Source organism: Schistocerca gregaria, chromosome 6, assembly GCF_023897955.1.
Source record: "Schistocerca gregaria isolate iqSchGreg1 chromosome 6, iqSchGreg1.2, whole genome shotgun sequence".
Classification (NCBI taxonomy): Eukaryota; Metazoa; Arthropoda; class Insecta; order Orthoptera; family Acrididae; genus Schistocerca; species Schistocerca gregaria.
In genome coordinates this window covers 275,641,710-275,663,344 of record NC_064925.1, presented here as the reverse complement: position 1 = coordinate 275,663,344, position 21,635 = coordinate 275,641,710, and the positions used below count along the sequence as shown (strand labels likewise).

The window sequence follows — 21,635 nt, the reverse complement described above, 5'->3', positions numbered from 1 at the left end:
GTTTGGATTCCGTCGAAATGTTGGAACACGTGAGGCAATACTGACCTTACGACGTATCTTAGAAGAAAGATTAAGAAAAGGCAAACCTACGTTTGTAGCATTTGTAGACTTAGAGAAAGCTTTTGACAATGTTGACTGGAATACTCTTTTTCAAATTCTAAAGGTGGCAGGGGTAAAATACAGGGAGCGAAAGGCTATTTATAATTTGTACAGAAACCAGATGGCAGTAATAAGAGTCGAGGGGCATGAAAGGGAAGTAGTGGTTGGGAAAGGAGTGAGACAGGGTTGTAGCCTCTCCCCGATGTTATTCAATCTGTATATTGAGCAAGCAGTAAAGGAAACAAAAGAAAAATTTGGAGTAGGTATTAAAATTCATGGAGACGAAGTAAAAACTTTGAGGTTCGCCGATGACATTGTAATTCTGTCAGAGACGGCAAAGGACTTGGAAGAGCAGTTGAACGGAATGGACAGTGTCTTGAAAGGAGGATATAAGATGAACATTAACAAAAGCAAAACGAGGATAATGGAATGTAGTCAAATTAAATGGGGTGATGCTGAGGGAATTAGATTAGGAAATGAGACACTTAAAGTAGTAAAGGAGTTTTGCTATTTAGGAAGTAAAATAACTGATGATGGTCGAAGTAGAGAGGATATAAAATGTAGACTGGCAATGGCAAGGAAAGCGTTTCTGAAGAAGAGAAATTTGTTAACATCGAATATAGATTTATGTATCAGGAAGTCGTTTCTGAAAGTATTTGTTTGGAGTGTAGCCATGTATGGAAGTGAAACATGGACGATAACTAGTTTGGACAAGAAGAGAATAGAAGCTTTTGAAATGTGGTGCTACAGAAGAATACTGAAGATAAGGTGGATAGATCACGTAACTAATGAGGAGGTATTGAATAGGATTGGGGAGAAGAGAAGTTTGTGGCACAACTTGACTAGAAGAAGGGATCGGTTGGTAGGACATGTTTTGAGGCATCAAGGGATCACAAATTTAGCATTGGAGGGCAGCGTGGAGGGTAAAAATCGTAGAGGGAGACCGAGAGATGAGTACACTAAGCAGATTCAGAAGGATGTAGGTTGCAGTAGGTACTGGGAGATGAAGCAGCTTGCACAGGATAGAGTAGCATGGAGAGCTGCATCAAACCAGTCTCAGGACTGAAGACAACAACAACAACAACGGTTACACACAATATCAAGCTCGCAATGGGTTCATAACTTTGTGTCAAGGTTTGAAATACAATAAGAAACTTGTGCAAAGAAGGTCTTCCATTGTCTCTTTGAATGCTCTGAGGGAACATTCAAGTATTAGGTAATTTATTCTTAGTTGCTCTTTTGTCGCAGTCACATTTAGAGAGGACATCCATTCCTATTGCTGCAGCATTGCTCCATGTCAGCACCGTTCAATTCTAATCCGATTCAGTATGAACCAATGTTGTCGAGATGCATGAAAACCAGCTGGTTGCTCCCAGAGAGTTTCAATTGGTTCTGTTGTTTTAAGGAACTTTGCTTCTGCCACTGATTTTTGTAGGCACCCTGTTATGTTGGAATGACTGTCCTGCAGGCTGATTACTGTACGCCACGATGGTTTTCTAGACCTCGTTCTGAGTGAACTTGTAGTTTTTTCTTTTTTTATTATCTACATGTTTGGCAATGATTGTTATCTTATGGATAGTTGTGTAAAATTGACAAAAACCGGTAGCGTGTTTGTGGGACGAATGCACCTTATGATGAGGCGCATTGCTCGATAGAGCTGTCTGTCAATTGTTTTAGTGTGAGCAAATATTAGCCAGGTGATAAAGCAGTATTATACAACTGTGTATGAAGAGATAAGGCTGATGATATGATTGTTACAACAGCAGCCCAAGCGTTTACTGTTAACCTATTTAAGTATATTGTTCCAAATTTTGATTTTAGTTGCCACATTCTTTAGATGGATTTTCTATATCAAACACCTGTCTAGGGCCACACCTAGGTATTTTGGAGTGTTGCAACATTGGAGAGTCCAATCTCCAAATGTGATGCTAGATTTGCAGTTTGCTTGTGTATTCCATAGGTGGAAATTCGACACAACAGTTGTTGAAGATTAAGTCGGAAAGAGTTATAATTGAAATGAGTGTTGCTTCAGCTTCCTCAAAGCTTTGATTCTGAACAATCAATGCAATATCCTCTCCAGAGCTCACTGTTTCAAGTTCCTTTTTGAGATACTATAGCCTGCCTCTTTATCTAAGTCCTTCTACTCTTTTTGGTTGCCCTTTGTATTTTGGTAATCATTGTTGCTACTGATACCATTTTCTGTGTTGACATCCTCAAATAGGTCTGGTCATTAGACCCAACATATTTTCATCATGAGTAGGCTTTGGAACGATCGGTACTAGGCAGTTTTTGGAGAAGCATTTAGTAAAGTTTCACAGGGTATCTTATAATGGCCAACACTTACAGAATTGTAGGTTTCCTAGTTAACTGTTGGATGATTAGTCTCTTCAATTGACAACAGAATGACTGGGGAACTTAACGTAAATGGCCCAGAGATCACCAGTGTGTGTGTGTGTGTGTGTGTGTGTGTGTGTGTGTGTGTGTGTGTGTGAAGTGAGTGAAGTGTTATGAAACAATATGCGTATAGTGTGTGCAGTGAGATATGAGTGAACAGTGTGGCAGTACATTATTTAATAAGTTATTTGTAAAAAAAATGTATTGTATACCAGGAGTAAATCTAATTATTGTCTCTGACTAGAAGTCTGTAAAAGTACTTGTATACGAATAAGCTTATTTTAAATTGGTCTAAACTTGTAAATACTTTGTCATGACCTATATCCTTGTAAAAAGATATCTACAGATGAATAAAGCTACTCCTATTACCACTACTACTACGTTGTAGTGAACTTAGGTTTGTCTCTTTCGTTTTCAGTTATACCTGGAGGTGAGTCTTGTACAGACAATCTCACATGCAGTTTCGTTTTCTATCATAGTGGGTTTGAACTTCTAGCCTATTGCAAGAAATACACCACCTACATTTAATATTAGCATATTCTTTCAATGTACACTTAAACTTTCCCCAAATATCCCTCGGCTGTAAATTTCTGGTTTTAACCAGGTATGAGCTTCCTGCACCTAGTGTAATGTGAAATCCTGTTTGTTGTGAATGCTTCGGCAGTTAGTCACTAGAATTTTAACACCCTTTTCTGTAAGGGGGATTTCCTTGAAATACTGACACTATCTATTCTAAAATTATCATTTTTATATAATTTGGCAAGATACACACAAAATTTAGTGTAAAGTATCCTAATAGTTATTCACTCTGTATGTTTTTGAAGACAGGTTACTTTCATAATTAAAAGGTTAACATATTTTATTCAAGATACATCTTTTTGTACTGTACAGTACGCACTGTTAATATAGTTACAGATATAATATACCGGTAGCCGGTACAGTATGATATTCGAACATCTTGAAAGAAACAACCTATGAGGTCAGGTGATAAGAAAAAATAAAAACAAATATTATTCAATCAACTGTATCAATCCAATTAAGAAATAAAGTTTAAAATTATTCACGAAGATTTTTGTAATCATACATCTGAAAGGAAACTTTCTATAATGTCAGGTGATTAAATGCATGTTGAGTACCATGAAATCTAAGACATTTTGCTTCCCAACAAGGACAATTCGTTAAAAACAGGGACATCCTGGTAAAATCCAGATGGGTGAAAACTTGATTCATGTCTCATTCAACAAAGAAACCGTACACCACACAACATTCAACAGTCCATAGTAAAGTCCTTCTGCAGTGCAGGTACTATTGTTTGGCCGCTCATAGGAGCGGTACTGGCATTCATTCGTTCATTCATTGACACATTGTGTTCCATCAATTCTACCATGAAGGAAAGCCTTCAAGTATGTGGAACGACTCAAGCCAGTCGTTAAAACGAATGCTGACTGCTTCCGTTAAGTATATTAACAGAAAGTTATGACTAGTACTAATCTACACAAACTGACAGTTAAGCCAGTTACTTACACATTACTTTAAATGTGTATGTTAGGAGAAAACAACTACCTTAACTGTAGCAACACCAAAGCATTTTCACTTACGTTTATTACCAGGGGACCGGGTGGGGGGCGGGGTGTACTTTATGTCTACTATAAAAAAATTAAAAAACAATGAAACTGGTTACACGCTTTGACTGACAATAATAATATACTTATTAAAGAGGCTCTGATGTGTAAATAGTCTCCAGAGCCTTGAGATACTGTATCTTTTAGTATACTCTTAGCAGCACCATTGCAATTTCAATAGCGTGTAGCCTACTACCAGGGTGGGTGGGGGAGGGTTACTTTATGACCACCACAAAGAAATACAAATTTCATTGATTATTGTTGACTCTTACTCACAGCATACTCTTTTCCAAAAAGATATTGATGTGTAAGCAATGTACAGAACCTGAAAATAATTTTGAAGATGACATTCGTTGTGTAAAGTCACATCTGAACTAAGACTTAAATTTTGGGGTAAATTTAAAGTAAAAATTAAAAACGTTTATGGGGTCTAATAGAAGACTTTGTTAAAAACAATAAACATTTTTTTCAAAATATTAGAATGCACATGACTACATAGATTTCAGTATTTTCAAAAGGTGAGCGGAAGTACCCCCTGCCCCCGCGCTTCCTGGTATTATGTGGGTGAAAAAAGCTACTTCTTCAATACGGCTGTGGATATTGCCACTCGAGAGTGGCAATATTGCATTACGGGTGTTTGAACTCTACTCACGTTCTCGGCCACTGAGGCGGGATCATTATATTTTAATAATTCAGAAATTGAAAATTTGCCTTTTAAAACTTCTTTTCTACAACCCAACTTTTGAAATCTGTGGTACATTCATAAAAAAAAGTGTAACCTATCTTGTTGCTTGGTATCACATTAATAATTCTTTGTATGTCACCAGGCTTCTTTCATCTCTTTTCTTTTTTCAAGTAATAATTATATGTTGAAAGTGGAATAATTCAGAAAGAAAACAATTGAGGCCACCAATGATGCTGATGATCACTGCTGAGTTGATGACTGCAGTATAGTAATTATGTGGAGATGAGTGTAAAGATCACACAAGAAAACCTCATACTATTGATAGACATTAATTAGACCTTCCATTCTTAAAGCAACCAGAATTCTTATTGTAGAATATGGCAAAAAATGGACAAGACACTTCTTTCAAACAACAATGTACAATGTAGGATGATTGTGAAAGAATAGCTCGTTAAAAACATGAAAATGTCACCAAGTTTAGTTTTATATTACTTTGAATTTGAGAACCCTCTTTTCTGAAGTGTGGATTGCAGAGTATTGCCAAACGAAGCTTTTTGAAAGAAGTAAAAATCAATAAACATAGAGGGCATGACATATTCTGGGACTGCAAAGAGAGGCACCCGGTAGAAAAGATTCAGAACTACTTCTATAGACTTTTGGAACTGTTGTCTTATATGATTCCAAGTCTGTCACTGAAGCACAGCATTCAGATAAGTGCTCAATACAATATTCACTGAGACCTGAGGCTTGCGACTTTATTCTGCTGTTTGTCTATAGCCATTCTCCCTTTCCACAGATTACACTGACTCTAATGTTAAGCTAACTTGTGTCCATCTATATAAAGGTTAGCTGTTCAATTTCTCTGATTTCCAGATGATATTCTGTTATGTACAGCACACATGTAGAAATAGCTTTAGAATTTTAAATGTCTTGTATTGACATGAAAAGCTCAAGCTTCTTCTATTTTGATGGAAAAGTCTAAGCATATTATGTTTGTTAACCTTTGTGTAGTCCATGCTGCCTTTTTTTGCTTCCCCATTTATTATTGCAGCTGTGTCTACAGCTACTCTTGACCTCTGTTTATAAGAAATGTTTACACTAAAAAAGCCCAGTGGAAATATTGGAAATCACAGGAATTGAGCAGACAGTATTCTGCCTCCATTGAATGCTTCTGAAAATTAGTTATTCAAGTTAGCCACTCCTACAATACATTTGAATACTTGGACTTAGGAATATAAATTCAGCCTAACTCTAATATTTCTATAATAGATGCTGATTTTGCCACTGTATTCTGGTAGATAGATAATAGCAGCCTGATTAAAGTTACAATGCTTCGTTTGAATCATTCAACTAGTGACAGTACAATAGCTGAGTGCCATGGGGGAGGGAGGGGGGTGGAGAGTCTCTCTTCAAAGTAGGTGTTTTTCTCCTAACATATAAATACAAAGTAATCTAGAAGTGATTACAATACTTATCAGTTTGAGTAGATTAACACTAGTCATAATTTGTTGTTAGTATACTTCACAGAAGTAGCCAGCAGTTATTACTTCTGCCTGTCAATGTATATTTGTTTCCCATCCCTGAAGACTCTCTTTCATGAGGTGCTGATGAGACATGATGTGTCACTGAATGAATGAATGTATGACTGAATGACAGCAACAGAAATATTGTAACAATTTTCATTTACTCCAAGAAATCCTTTGAAAAGTTTTGTACTCATCTGGTTTACAGACATGAATATAAGGTTAGGCTGCAATACACAGGTTGTTGTGCATGGAAAAATAGTGTACACATACTGCTACAAAACACATCTCTCTCCCTTGCATCAACTTAGTGGCAAATAGGGTGACATTTTTATCAACATTCGTTGCCTTTTGCAGTAGTAACAGTTTCATACTGGCACTTACATACTTATAGGTCAAGTGTCACAAGGAAGGGGCAGATAGTCAGCTGTGGTCTTGTAGCAGGAACCATCCTGGCATATACCTGAAGTAATTTATCTACTGAAATAAACCTAAATTACGATGGTCAGATTCTGATTGATAACTGAAGGCATGCCATATGGTTAACTCCAAAGCAAATTTGCAATTTTGGATACAGTTTAGACAAGATATGCATTACAGGATAAAAGCTTTCAATCCTGATTATGGTTTATAATATGTAAGACAGAAAGAGGCTAAATCTTTTAGGAAAGACACCTGATATTGCCTACTGTAGCCATATGCTCTTTGTTACATGCTTTGCTTTACATTCATCTGATCTTTGTCACTTGTGCACAGGGAGACGCAGGATCCAGAAATACTGTCTGCACTAAAGACATTGATTCGTCAGTACTTCAGCTCTGCAGAAGACTTTGAACCAAAGAGTGCCTTTATTGCCACTTGGGACAGTGTGGGATATTATGACATGGGTGCTGATAAGGTAAGTCACAAGCAGCGCAACTCATCAAACAGTTGTTATCCATTGTAGCATCATGATTTATAAAAGTGCGTAACATCATACTGTTTTCTTGAGCATAATGCCACAAAATGTGTCACTTTATTTCCTGTGTATGTGCTACTTTAAAGGTTTTAATTGAAAATGAATCTATTGCTTGTGGTTATGATATCCTCTACAATGGGAACCAGAAAGTAGTTGAATTTGTGTTTCAATTTTATAACTATGATGGGAAGTCTCCAAACGACCATTTCTGCTCATTTCAAAGACACAAACCATGTAAGTAGTAGCACAAAGTTCCTAATTTTGGACACTGTTGCAGCATTTAGTCTTTGGGTGAGCCTACTGAATTCTGATACAAGGAAGGCAAATTCTGTGTTAATTCTTCCAGAGGCAAGGTGAATAGTTGTTGCTGCATTTGTAAATGAACTTGTCTGGCATACAACTACTGCTCTAGCTCAACACAGTCCCAATGCACCATTTATGAACGGAACAGGGAAGGACGATCCCTTAGAGGTACAAGATGTACCCTCTGCCACTCACCATTAGGTGGCTTGTGGAACATGATGTAGATGTACACAGATATGTTCACTGGGGTTCAGTTAAGGGCTGTGAAATAGCACTTCAGCAAATTTTCCTGATCTGAACCATAATGCAAAGATTTACCTAGAGACCTTACTGTACTGATGCAGAAAAGGTACAGCAGTCCCATACTGCTGCCACTGTGTATTGTGTGTGCTATTATCTAAAGTGGTTTCAGAAACATCTATAATCAAAAGAGAAGGAAAGAAAGTTGAGTTTAATGTCCCATCAACAATGAGGTTATTAAAATTGTTTTCTTTATACAGGTCCACAGCCATTGAACATCGACCTTCGTCTTACTGTGGCTGTCTGTTATTTCAATAAATTTTTTTTTGTCACTATTGGCCAGTTAAAACCACATGGTCATTGTTGTTGTTGTTGGTGTTGTGATCTTCAGTCCTGAGACTGGTTTTTCGCAGCTCTCGATACTACTCTATACTGTGCAAGCTTCTTTATCTCCCAGCACCTACTGCAGTCTACATCCTTCTGAATCTGCATAGTGTATACATCTCTTGGTCTCCCTCTACTATTTTTACCCTCCACACCGGCCTCCAATACTAAATTGGTTATCCCTCGATGTCCTACCAACCGACCCCTTCTTCTATTCAAGTTGTGCCACAAACTCCTCTTCACCCCAATTATATTCAATACCTCCTCATTAGTTATGTGATCTACCCATCTAATCTTCAGCATTCTTCTGTAGCACCACATTTTGAAAGATTCTATTCTCTTCTTGTCTAAACTATTTATTGTCCACATTTCACTTCCATACATGGCTACACTCCATACAGATACTTTCAGAAACGACTTCCTGACATTTAAATCTATACTGAATGTTCCTCCCCATGAACCATGGACCTTGCCGTTGGGTGGGGAGGCTTGCGTGCCTCAGTGATACAGATGGCCGTACCGTAGGTGCAACCACAATGGAGGGGTATCTGTTGAGAGGCCAGACAAACATGTGGTTCCTGAAGAGGGGCAGCAGCCTTTTCAGTAGATGCAGGGGCAACAGTCTGGATGATTGACTGATCTGGCCTTGCAACATTAACCAAAACGGCCTTGCTGTGCTGGTACTGCGAACGGCTGAAAGCAAGGGGAAACTACAGCCGTAATTTTTCCCGAGGAAATGCAGCTTTATTGTATGATTAAATGATGATGGCGTCCTCTTGGGTAAAATATTCTGGAGGTAAAATAGTCCCCCATTCGGATCTCTGGGCAGGGACTACTCAAGAGGATGTCATTATCAGGAGAAAAAAAACTGGCGTTCTACGGATCGGAGCGTGGAATGTCAGATCCCTTAATCGGGCAGGTAGGTTAGAAAATTTAAAAAGGGAAATGGATAGGTTAAAGTTAGATATAGTGGGAATTAGTGAAGTTCGGTGGCAGGAGGAACAAGACTATTGGTCAGGTGACTACAGGGTTATAAACACAAAATCAAATAGGGGTAATGCAGGAGTAAGTTTAATAATGAATAGGAAAATAGGAATGCGGGTAAGCTACTACAAACGGCATAGTGAACGCATTATTGTGGCCAAGATAGATACGAAGCCCACACCTACTACAGTAGTACAAGTTTATTTGCCAACTAGCTCTGCAGATGACGAAGAAATTGAAGATATGTACGATGAAATAAAAGAAATTATTCAGATAGTGAAGGGAGACGAAAATTTAATAGTCATGGGTGACTGGAATTCGAGGGTAGGAAAAGGGAGAGAAGGAAACATAGTAGGTGAATATGGATTGGGGCTAAGAAATGAAAGAGGAAGCCGCCTAGTAGAATTTTGCACAGAGCACAACTTAATCATAGCTAACACTTGGTTTAAGAATCATGAAAGAAGGTTGTATACATGGAAGAACCCTGGAGATACTAAAAGGTATCAGATAGATTATATAATGGTAAGACAGAGATTTAGGAACCAGGTTTTAAGTTGTAAGACATTTCCAGGGACAGATGTGGACTCTGACCACAATCTATTGGTTATGACCTGTAGATTAAAACTGAAGAAACTGCAAAAATGTGGGAAATTAAGGAGATGGGACCTGGATAAACTGAAAGAACCAGAGGTTGTACAGAGTTTCAGGGAGAGCATAAGGGAACAATTGACAGGAATGGGGGAAAGAAATACAGTAGAAGAAGAATGGGTAGCTTTGAGGCATGAAGTAGTGAAGGCAGCAGAGGATAAAGTAGGTAAAAAGACGAGGGCTGCTAGAAATCCTTGGGTAACAGAAGAAGTATTGAATTTAATTGATGAAAGGAGAAAATATAAAAATGCAGTAAATGAAGCAGGCAAAAAGGAATACAAACGTCTCAAAAATGAGATCGACAGGAAGTCAAAATGGCTAAACAGGGATGGACAAATGTAAGGATGTAGAAGCTTATCTCACTAGGGGTAAGATAGATACTGCCTACAGGAAAATTAAAGAGACCTTTGGAGAGAAGAGAACCACGTGTATGAATATCAAGAGCTCAGATGGCAACTCAGTTCTAAGTAAAGAAGGGAAGGCAGAAAGGTGGAAGGAGTATATAGAAGGTTTATATAAGGGTGATGTACTTGAGGACAATATTATGAAAATGGAAGAGGATGTAGATGAAGACGAAATTTGAGATACGATACTGTGTGAAGAGTTTGACAGAGCACTGAAAGACCTGAGTCGAAACAAGGCCCCCAGAGTAGACAACATTGCATTAGAACTACTGACGGCCTTGGGAGAGCCAGTCATGACAAAACTCTACCAGCTGGTGAGCAAGATGTATGAGACAGGCGAAATACCCTCAGACTTCAAGAAGAATATAATAATTCCAATCCCAAAGAAAGCAGGTGCTGACAGATGTGAAAATTATCGAACTATTAGTTTAATAAGTCAAAGCTGCAAAATACTAACGCAAATTCTTTACAGACGAATGGAAATACTGGTAGATGCGGACCTTGGGGAGGATCAGTTTGGATTTCGTAGAAATGTTGGAACACGTGAGGCAATACTGACCTTACGACTTATCTTAGAAGAAAGATTAAGAAAAGGCAAACCTACGTTTCTAGCATTTGTAGACTTAGAGAAAGCTTTTGACAATGTTGACTGGAATACTCTTTTTCAGATTCTAAAGGTGGCAGGGGTAAAATACAGGGAGCGAAAGACTATTTACAATTTGTACAGAAACCAGATGGCAGTCATAATAGTCGAGGGGCATGAAAGGGAAGCAGTGGTTGGGAAAGGAGTGAGACAGGGTTGTAGCCTCTCCCCGATGTTATTCAATCTGTATATTGAGCAAGCTGTAAAGGAAACAAAAGAAAAATTTGGAGTAGGTATTAAAATTCATGGAGAAGAAGTAAAAACTTTGAGGTTCGCCGATGACATTGTAATTCTGTCAGGGACAGCAAAGGACTTGGAAGAGCAGTTGAACGGAATGGACAGTGTCTTGAAAGGAGGATATAAGACGAACATCAACAAAAGCAAAACTCCTTTACTACTTTAAGTGCCTCATTTGCTAATCTAATTCCCTCAGCATCACCCGACTTAATTCGACTACATTCCATTATCATCGTTTTGCTTTTGTTGATGTTCATCTCATACCCTCCTTTAAAGACACTGTCCATTCCGTTCAACTGCTCTTCCAAGTCCTTTGCTGTATCTGACAGAATTACAATGTCATCGGTGAACCTCAAATTTTTGATTTCATCTGGATGGATTTTAATACCTACTCCGAACTTTTCTTTTGTTTCCTTTATTGCTTGCTCAATATATAGATTGAATAGCATCGGGTATAGGCTACAAACCTGTCTCACTCCCTTCCCAACCACTGCTTCCCTTTCATGCCCCTAGACTCTTATAACTGCCATCTGGTTTCTGTACAAATTGTAAAAAGCCTTTCGCTCCCTGTATTTTACCCCTGCCACTTTCAGAATTTGAAAGAGAGTATTCCGATCAACATTGTCAAAAGCTTTCACTAAGTCTACAAATGTAGGTGTACCTTTCCTTAATCTTTCTTCTAAGATAAGTCATAGGGTCAGTATTGCTTTACGTGTTCCAACATTTCTATGGAATCCAAACTGATCTTCCCCGATTTTGGCTTCTATCAGTTTTTCTGTTTGTCTGTAAAGAATTCGCATTAGTATTTTGCAGCTGTGACTTATTAAACTGATAGTTCGGTAATTTTCACATCTCTCAATACCTGCTTTCTTTGGGATTGGAATTATTATATTCTTCTTGAAGTCTGAGGGTATCTTGCTGGTCTCATACATCTTGCTCACCAGATGGTAGAGTTTTGTCAGGACTGGCTCTCCCAAGGCTGTCAGTAGTTCTAATGGAATGTTGTCTACTCTGGGGGCCTTGTTTTGGCTTAGGTCTTTCAGTGCTCTGTCAAACTCTTCACGCAGTGTCATATCTCCCATTTCATCTTCATCTACATCCTCTACCATTTCCATAATATTGTCCTCAAGTCCATCGCCCTTGTGTAGACCCTCTATATACTCCTTCCACCTTACTGCTTTCCCTTCTTTGCTTAGAACTGGGTTTTCATCAAAGCTCTTGATATTCATGCAAGTGGTTCTCCTTTCTCCAAAGGTCTCTTTAATTTTCCTGTAGGCAGTATCTATCTTACCCCTAGTGATATAAGCCTCTACATCCTTACATTTGTCCTCTGTCCATCCCTGTTTAGCCATTTTGACTTCCTGTCGATCTCATTTTTGAGACGTTTTTATTCCTTTTTGCCTGCTTCATTTACTGCATTTTTATATTTTCTCCTTTCATCAATTAAATTCAATACTTCTTCTGTTACCCAAGGATTTCTAGCAGCCCTCGTCTTTTTACCTACTTTATCCTCTGCTGCCTTCACTACTTCATGCCTCAAAGCTACCCATTCTTCTTCTACTGTATTTCTTTCCCCCATTCCTGTCAATTGTTCCCTTATGCTCTCCCTGAAACTCTGTACAACCTCTGGTTCTTTCAGTTTATCCAGGTCCTATCTCCTTAAATTCCCACCTCTTTGCTGTTTCTTCAGTTTTAATCTACAGTTCATATCCAATAGATTGTGGTCAGAGTCTACATCTGCCCCTGGAAATTTACAATTTAAAAGCTGGTTGCTAAAGCTCTGTCTTACCATTATATAATCTATCGGATACCTTTTAGTTTCTCCAGGGTTCTTCCATGTATACAACCTTCTTTCCTGATTCTTGAACCAAGTATTAGCTATGATTAAGTTATGCTCTGTGCAAAATTCTACCAGCAGCTTCCTCTTTCATAAAGTGTCATTTACATTTCATTATCCTTCAATTCTCCCATCAGGAAGGAGAAGCTTCAGGCATGTTGAAGGAGTCAAGGTGTACATTAACGAAAGACAAACACATCATAGCAACTTAATCTGTATACTGTAATAGCAATTAACCATTGCTGGACTACTTAATGCTTTTCATGCTGGTGACAGATAAATTTTATCAAGTAAATATGAAAGAATACTACTACTTTGAGAAAAGTTGCTGCTTCCTCATTTTCACTACATAGTCACTGTTTATCTCCTAACCTATTATTAACTGTACATGTACTTGATTATTTTGGTAAAATTTAAAGAAAATAGTTACCTATAGCTCTAAATATTAAGTTATGTTTGCAGTATGTTACTACTTGACTTTGTAGGAAGAATGACTAATGAGGTGTTTTTTAAATTTTCTTTTGAGCTGTTGGGATTCACAATCTTTTGCTTTATGCTAAATGGGGGTGTGTTGGATGCTTATACAGAAGAGTACATAATTCCGCTCAGAACCATAGACATGAATGCAAATGGCAAAGTCTACACAAAACTCATTTTTGTGTTTTTTATTGTGATTGAACAATGGAGAGTCCATGTTGGAGTATCAACAATTATGAAAACGATAGACTGCAACTCACCATAAAGATGACATGTTGAGTTGCAAACATGCACAATGAAAAGACTAGCCAGAGTTGCTGCAGATAGAGGTCATGTGTATGTGAGGTGTGCCTGCCTGTGTGAATGTACATGTTTTCCTTTCTTTTCTGAAGAAGGCTTCGGCTGAAAGCTCGGTGTGTTATAATCTTTTGATTGTGGCAGTCTGTAACTGAATGTGCCATCTTTATAGTGAATAGCAATCTATCTTTTTCATAATTGTTTCTGTTGTGATTGTGTACACCACAGTTCAGCTGAAAATGATTTTAATGTCAGTAACAAGAACCAGTAAGGAGTAAATTAATTTGAAAACAAACTTAAAAATTCCAAAACCCATAAAACAGCTTATGGAAAATTGTGCAGTTATCCACTTTACACACTGTTCTTACTGCCCACATCTTATGAATAGTGTATACTGATAGTAGATCATACACACAGTCATAAATTAAAAAAGAATGCTGAAGTATGTCCAGACTCATCCATGATCTAGCTGATTGTACATTACATTCTAAAACAATAATAAGCTGCACTGCTCACACATATTGTCAAATGGAATATACAAACTGAAATGCATTTTTCTGTACCCTTTTAACCTAAATGGTAGGTTATTATTTTGTCTATTGTGTAGGAAAGGCCAGAACATTATCACCCCATTGCCTCTTTGGTGTGGCAGTTTTTAAAGCAGTTTGCTAATATTTTATGTATTTTTTATTGAGTGCCAAGTTATTTTCAGTGAACATGTTACGATACTAGACTCACATTCAGGAGATAAACACTTCATATCCCTATCTGGCCATCAAGATTTTGATTTTCCACAGTTTCTCTAAATTGCTTAAGGAAAATACTGAGATGGTTCCTTTTAAAAAGTCACATCACTTTCAAAAAGTCCTTCCTCAGCATGAGCCTGTGCTCCATCTCTAATGACCTTATCTTCTTTTCCTTTTAGTGGCAGTACTGAGGTTACTTTTGCTGTGGAACTCTAAGGAAATATTTTTGTCATTCTTAGCCAAAATACTTAAATTTTTTTGTGATGTAGCATTTATAAATTTAAAGAAAGTTTTGGACAATGTTTAGTGGAATACACTCTTCAAATTTCTGAAGGTATCAGGGATAAAATAAAGGGAGCAAAAGGTTATTTATAATTTGCACAGAAACTAGACTATAGTTATAAGAGTTGAGTGACATGAAATGGAAGCAGTGGTTCAAATGGGAGTGAGACAGGGTTATAGCCTCTTCTGATGTCAGTCAAACAGTACATCATGTAAGCACTAAAAGAAATTAAGAACATAAATGTGGAGCAGGAATCAAAATTCAGGGAGAAGAAATAAAAACTTTAAAGTTTGCTGATGATGATGTAATTTTGTCAGAGACAGCAAAGGACTTGGAAGAGCAGTTTAACAGAATGTATAGTGTCTTGAAAAGAGGTTGTAAGATGAACATCAACAAAAGTAAAACAAGGGTAGTGGAATATAATCGAATTAAATGAGGCAATACTGGAGGAATTAGATTAGAAAATGAGATACTAAAAGTAATATATGAATTTTGATATTTGGGCAGCAAAATAACTGATGATGGCAGAAGTAAAGGGGATATGAAACACAGAATGCAGAAGGGGAGAGAGAAAGAGAGAGAGAGAGGGAGAGAGAGAGAAGTATAGTAGTAATAATTCTGAAATGGAAACAATGGAAAATCCAAGATAGATTAACAATGATGAAATAAGGAGACACTGAGCAGTAGAAAGGCATGTTTCAAGTACGTTTAAAAGTAGACAAAACTGTCAGGCAGAGTCCTTCCTCAGACAGAGAAAATCACTTGTATACTATTAATACTCATATACACACAACTCAGTCTCACATATGGCCCTCCGCCACACACCGTTGGGTGGCTTTTGGAGTATAAATGTAGATGTAGATGTAGATGTAGATGGTCACTGTCATCTCTGGGTGCTGGGGCCCAAAGATTTTGACATGTTGCAGAAATTGGCAATTTACTCTAAATGTTGAGAAATTTAAAATTTTGCACTTTCAAGAACCAGCTTTAAATGATTACTGTAGAAACATGCTATAACTCCCTAAATATTGCTCACATAGGGATCATGAGGATAAGATTAAAATAATTGCTGCAATCACAGAAGCATTCAAACAATCATTCTTCCTGTGCTCCATACGTGAATGGAACAGGAAGAAATACTAACAACTGGTACAATGGGATGTACTCTCTGTCATGCACCTCATAGTGGTTAGCTGTGTATGGATGTATATGTAGATCTAGTGGGCAGATATCTTGATTGGGCTGGATTAAAGAAGAGGTGTGGGCGAGGGCCAGGGGGTAGAGATAGCAGGGTAGGGGTGGTGGAAGAAGCTTGCAACTAGTCTGATAATGGGTGATTGGCTGTGGGGAAGGTATCATATAGGGAAAGACAAGGATATTGCTGTCTGTGGGAGTGCACAGGGATGTGGCAGGGAGAGGATGGGGGGGGGGGGGGGGGGATGTTAGGTACAGCATCAGGAGGCTCTGTTTGTGGGGTAAGGAGAGAGAAGAAGTGCAGAATGGGAAAGGACTATATAGATGATGGAGTGGACATGTGTGCAGCTAGAGTGGGATGAGAGAAAGTAGGAACAGGGACCAGTGGAGTTTGAGGTTTGAGTCCTGGGGGCTTAGGAGAATGAAGGATATGTTGTAGGGAGAGTTACCACCTATGTAGCTTGGGGGGGGGGGGGACTGGTTTTGGTTGGAAGAATCCAGATGGCACAGGCTGCTAAGTAGTCACTGAAGTCAAGCACAGCATGTGCGCCAACTGGGTGGTCTCACAGTTTAGCAGTGGCCACTCATCTGGACAGACAGCTTGTTAGTGGTCATGATGCCCACACAGAATGCCACACAATGTTTGAAGCTATTGGTGTATCACTTGGCTGCTTTTGCAGATGGCTATTTGCCTCTGATGCAGTAGGACATAAGTGTGACCGGACAAGAGTAGTTGGCTGTGGGAGAATGTGTGGAGCAGGGCTTGCAACTAGTCTGATAATGGGTGATTGGCTGTGGGGAAGGTATCATATAGGGAAAGACAAAGATATTGCATAGATTGGATGGACAGTGCAGTACCACCACTGGATGGGTCTGGAGGATGGTAGGGGGGACTATTATTTCTCATTTAAGGGCACAACATGAGGTAGTCAACAGCTGAACCATACTGATGCTGAGCATTCTGCACATTGTGGTGTGCTTCACTTCAGCAATTGCCTCAGAGTATGTGCCATCTGGATTCTTCCCACCAACACCAGGTTTTCTGATTTGCACAGCTGGTGACACATATCCTTCATTCTCATAACTGCCCTCACCTCAATCTTCACTAGTCTCTATTTCCACCTGCCTCTATCCCCTTTACTGGTCTCACTCCAGCTCTACAGATGCCTGCCACCTGCAAGTGCACCTGCATCATTCTTTCCCCTTCTCTGCTTCTCCTCCCCTACTTTTCCACCAAGCACAGCCTTCCAGTGATGTAGCCTTCTGTACCACCACTACCCACTCCAACTGAGATCACATCTCTTGACATTTGGGCCCCAGTGCCCAAAGATGACAATGACCATGTGTGTGTGTGTGTGTGTGTGTGTGTGTGTGTGTGTGTGTGTGTTTCAATATCTGAGGAAAGAATTTGTTCAGTAGCTTTTTTTACTTGTAAACTCTGTGGTTTACTTGAATTGTTTGCATTCTCATGTGAGTAGAAACCATTCTGTTTCAGTGTATTCCTGAAAAGATAAATTTGTTAACATTGAATATAAATGGTGAGTTAGGAACAGCTGATTGTACATATTCTGTGGCATCAAGTAATCATCATTTTGCTAATGGAGGGAAGTGTGAAGGGTAAACCTTGTAGGGAATGTCCAAGTCTAGAGTGCTGTAAGATTCAAATGGATGTAGTTTTCAGTAGTTATGCAGAGATGAATAGGCTTGCAAAAATTGACTAGCATGGAGAAATTCATCAAATCAGTCTTCAGGCTGAAGACCACAACATCAACAGCAGCAGCAGTAACAAAAACATTGTGTTCATTCCTAGAAAAATATAATTTTCTCTATTGCAAATTTATTTAATGACAAAGCCTTCCTTTATACCTGTTAATGACCATAACATTATTCATGAGTATTCATCCAGTAAACCTTTTTTCTGTACATGCTGCCCTTTACTTGTTCTGTGTTGTCAAAAATTAAGTGACCAACAGATATGTATAAATAAATTTGTGCCTCACACTCTTCCTTTGAGCTGTTCTTCAATAGACTCCCATAATGACAACTAATATGTGTCACAGGTGAACACGTACCAGGTGGTAGTCACAAGTGATGGGCAGCGATCATTTGCCCAGTTCCTGTATGCAGATGATGGCATACAGTGGGTACAAGGTTCAGGACAAGAGGGTGGTTTGCCTGATGCCCGTGCTCAGGCAGGACTGGTGGCTGCAGATGGTCGGCTGTACACTCTGCGGGGCTCAGGCACAGACCACGTGCAGAACCTCTACAGGTGAGTTGACGGCTACTGTAGGCAAATGGGTGTCCACTTGATATGTTAACAAGTGACAACATGTCTTTAGCCTGTTATATAGTCATCATAATTGTATGAGTGTTGTTGACAGGGAATTTCAAGTTGATACTAAATTTTTAGATTTCCAGACATTTTTGAACAGCATACCTCACAAGTGGTAGCTTATCAGTCCCAGATGGATTCATATTTTCCTATCAGAAAGGTCACTGTTAATAATAACTGATAGGATGTCATCTAGTGAAACCAAAGTTATATCTGGGGTTCCACATGGAAATGTTATAGGCCTCCTGTTTGTTGTCCTTAATCTGTTTTAACAAATAAAGTCAACAGTAGATCTAAATTAATTACAAAATCATTTACACAAGATGCCCACATAGTATGAAAATGGCAATTGACTCTGAACAATTAAAAGTGATGACTTCAATATGAGTACTAAAACGTTCCATTAAATTTTGATTAGGTAGTAAATCATAGACATTTTAAGGCTACTGGTACAAGTAAATAGCAAGGGATTGCAGTTACGAACAACTTAAATTGGAATCACCGCACAGAAAATGTTATGGGAAAGGCAAATCAGAGACTACGTTTTATTAGCTGAACACTTAGAAGGTGCAGTGTATCTACTAAAAAGACTGCCTACACAATGTTTGTCCATCTTCTTTTGGAATAATGCTGCGAGGTTTTAGATCACTACCATCAAATACATAACAGTGTGAATGAAGAAAAGGTATGTAACTGCATTTTTTATACCTTCATAAAGAGTTTAAAGATTTATGCTCTAAAAATGCAATAATAGAATTTATAATCAAGCAAATACACAGTTCTTAGCTAAGATGAAAAGATGCTTAAAGTTGGTGTTAATGATACCTCAGCTATGATTGGATCTCATATGCCGATACCTGCAAACTGGAGAAGCCACAGCAGTTGCTGAAGAAAATGTCTGTTGAGTCTATGACAGACTTGGCAGAGTCTCATATCCCTTTGCCAATTGTCATATGATCTGCGTGTCATGTTTGATTATGTAGAAAGTACCATTAGAACTTGTAGAGAGTAAGATGCTGTGTCATTATGAACTGCAAGATACATCACTGAATCCTGCTTATTCTTTGCTTTCATCTTGTTCATTGATGTTTATAGGATATTCTGTGGTTTACTTGAGTTGTTTGTATTCTCATGTGTCTATTATAAATGTTCTCAATAAACTATTCATTCTAAACTGTGACATACAGATGTAAAATAAAAGTTTAGGTAGAACAACAATGAAAAGACAGGAAGCAAACGTGAAGCAGCAAGGAAGAAAAATGTTCAAAAAATTGAAAAATGTAAAATATAATGACAGGTGTGGGTTGGTAGGAGGAGGAAGGGCAGAGTGGGTTAGTAGGAGGAGGAAGGGCAAGATGCAGAACTGAAAAGAATGAAGATTGCAGTAGGAACTGTTACTGTAATTTAATAATATGATGTATGGGAACCAAGAATTTGTTGTATAATAGGTTCTTTGGCAGACCATAATAAAAAATGATATTTTAAAAGAAGTAATACTAAACAAAATACTTGGATGATTTGGGTTATGGGCCCAAACAGCAAGGCCATCAGTCCCATCAAATTAAAGAAGGATGGGAAAGAAAGTTGGTCATGTTCTTTCAAAGGAATGACCTCGACATTTTCCTGAAGCGATTTACGGAAGTCATAGGATATGTGTTTGAACCGTCATCCTCCCAAACGTGAATCCTAACCACTGCACCACCTCATTTGGTAACAAAATAATACTTGGAAAGAACTTTAGATAGATAGATAGATAGATAGAGAGAGAGAGAGAGAGAGAGAGAGAGAGAGAGAGAGAGAGAGGGATGGAGGGAGGGAGAGAACTATGTCTCCTAATTGTAGATCTGAAGCTACTAAACACACTGCCCACTAAACCATTACTATTCTGGCTGAAAATTGGCCAGGTCTTTTAATTTATATTTTTTATGCATTAACAATTTCATACCATCACAAACAAGAAAAGCTAGTTACGAAAAATTGTAAGTTTATGCAAATTGCTGATGACTTTTCATGAAAATATTCTGTTACACAATTACTGTACTGAAAGATACTGGTCTGCTTTCAGGTAATGTAATGTCACTCAGTAACCATAAAGTTGCTTAGTTACTTACATACTATACCATTTGACTTGAAATTACTTTTTTGGGAGTGGGGGTCTCAGTGATGTATTCCTCTCTGTTCTATTTAAATGGCAATTTCATCTTTTTTAGACGTAAACCATCTCCAAACTAACATTCTGTGATACATGGTTTTTGTAGATATTATTATTCTTTATCCTTATATTTGTGTTGTGGCTAAAACAGTTTTATTAGTAAACTCTGGTTTTGCTCATTTAAAACAAAAATTAGTTATTTCTTCTGCAGTTTTCTTCATATTCCCCTTCTTCTCAGTGTGATATGATCTTTCTTCCATTAGGTGGTCCAATATTGGTGAACCTGGCATCTGGTTGTTTAACATTGGAGAGACTGATGAGAGAGGGAATATCTTACTGCCAGACTTAGCTGAAGATCCATCAGGTACAAAAAGATTTGTCAGGGGCATATGTTTAAAGACATGTACAAGAGAATCAGTTTTTAATAATGTTGCTGACTGACTTTAATTTCAAAAATTCTTTAAAAGTACTTAAACAGAAATAAACGGCATATTAAGAGCTCTTAATTTACATTTGCTCATTTGATCTTTACTTGAAGTAACACACCCCAAAGATTACATGTTGCATCGAACTTAAAATCATTGTAAACTAATTTGATAAAATTAAAAAGTATGATAAAAGAATACATTATTTTAGGTGTTGATGCTGAAGTAAACTCTTGTGCCCAACAAGGAATAACAACATGTCATAGTCACGCTACATGTCTTGACTATGAAACAGGGTTTTGCTGCACTTGCAATGAAGGTTATTATGGAAATGGCATCCATTGTTTGAAAGAAGGTTAGTAATTATCAAGTAAGAAGATCCACTTAACAGATTACACAGTTAACAACATTTTGCTCGTACTTCTGATTTTTCGAAAAATATACATGTATTTTGTTTAAGTTAAAGATTGTAATTAAAGAATCCAGCTTCGTTTCAAACTAATTTGTTACTGAAATATTACTTGTGTCCATGCCCCAGAGCTTCTGTGGCATTGCACAAAACTGCACTTGTGGATGTGGCCATAATCCACACATTCTTGGCAACAAGTGATGTGTGAAACATTAAAAGATGTACTGTTCCATGGGTTTAGTTGGAAACACATATTGGTGCACCTAGAATAAGTCCCTGCTGTGTTACACTACCAATAATTCTGAATAAGGGTTGCCAGCCCCATATTGACCTGCGTGACAGGCTTAAACTTCCCACAA

The 21,635-nt window shown here is 38.1% G+C and overlaps 1 protein-coding gene across 2 annotated transcripts in view; it reads left to right on the top strand.

Moving 5' to 3' along the window:
- Positions 1 to 21,635, top strand: part of LOC126278030 (nidogen) — a 297,135-nt gene that overhangs the window by 162,937 nt on the left and 112,563 nt on the right. For both annotated transcript variants that reach the window (XM_049977764.1, XM_049977762.1), the window contains exons 4-7: positions 7,080 to 7,221; positions 18,019 to 18,227; positions 20,706 to 20,806; positions 21,079 to 21,222. In XM_049977764.1, the coding sequence (XP_049833721.1) occupies positions 7,080 to 7,221; positions 18,019 to 18,227; positions 20,706 to 20,806; positions 21,079 to 21,222 (596 nt within the window). The remainder of the gene's footprint in view (positions 1 to 7,079; positions 7,222 to 18,018; positions 18,228 to 20,705; positions 20,807 to 21,078; positions 21,223 to 21,635) is intronic.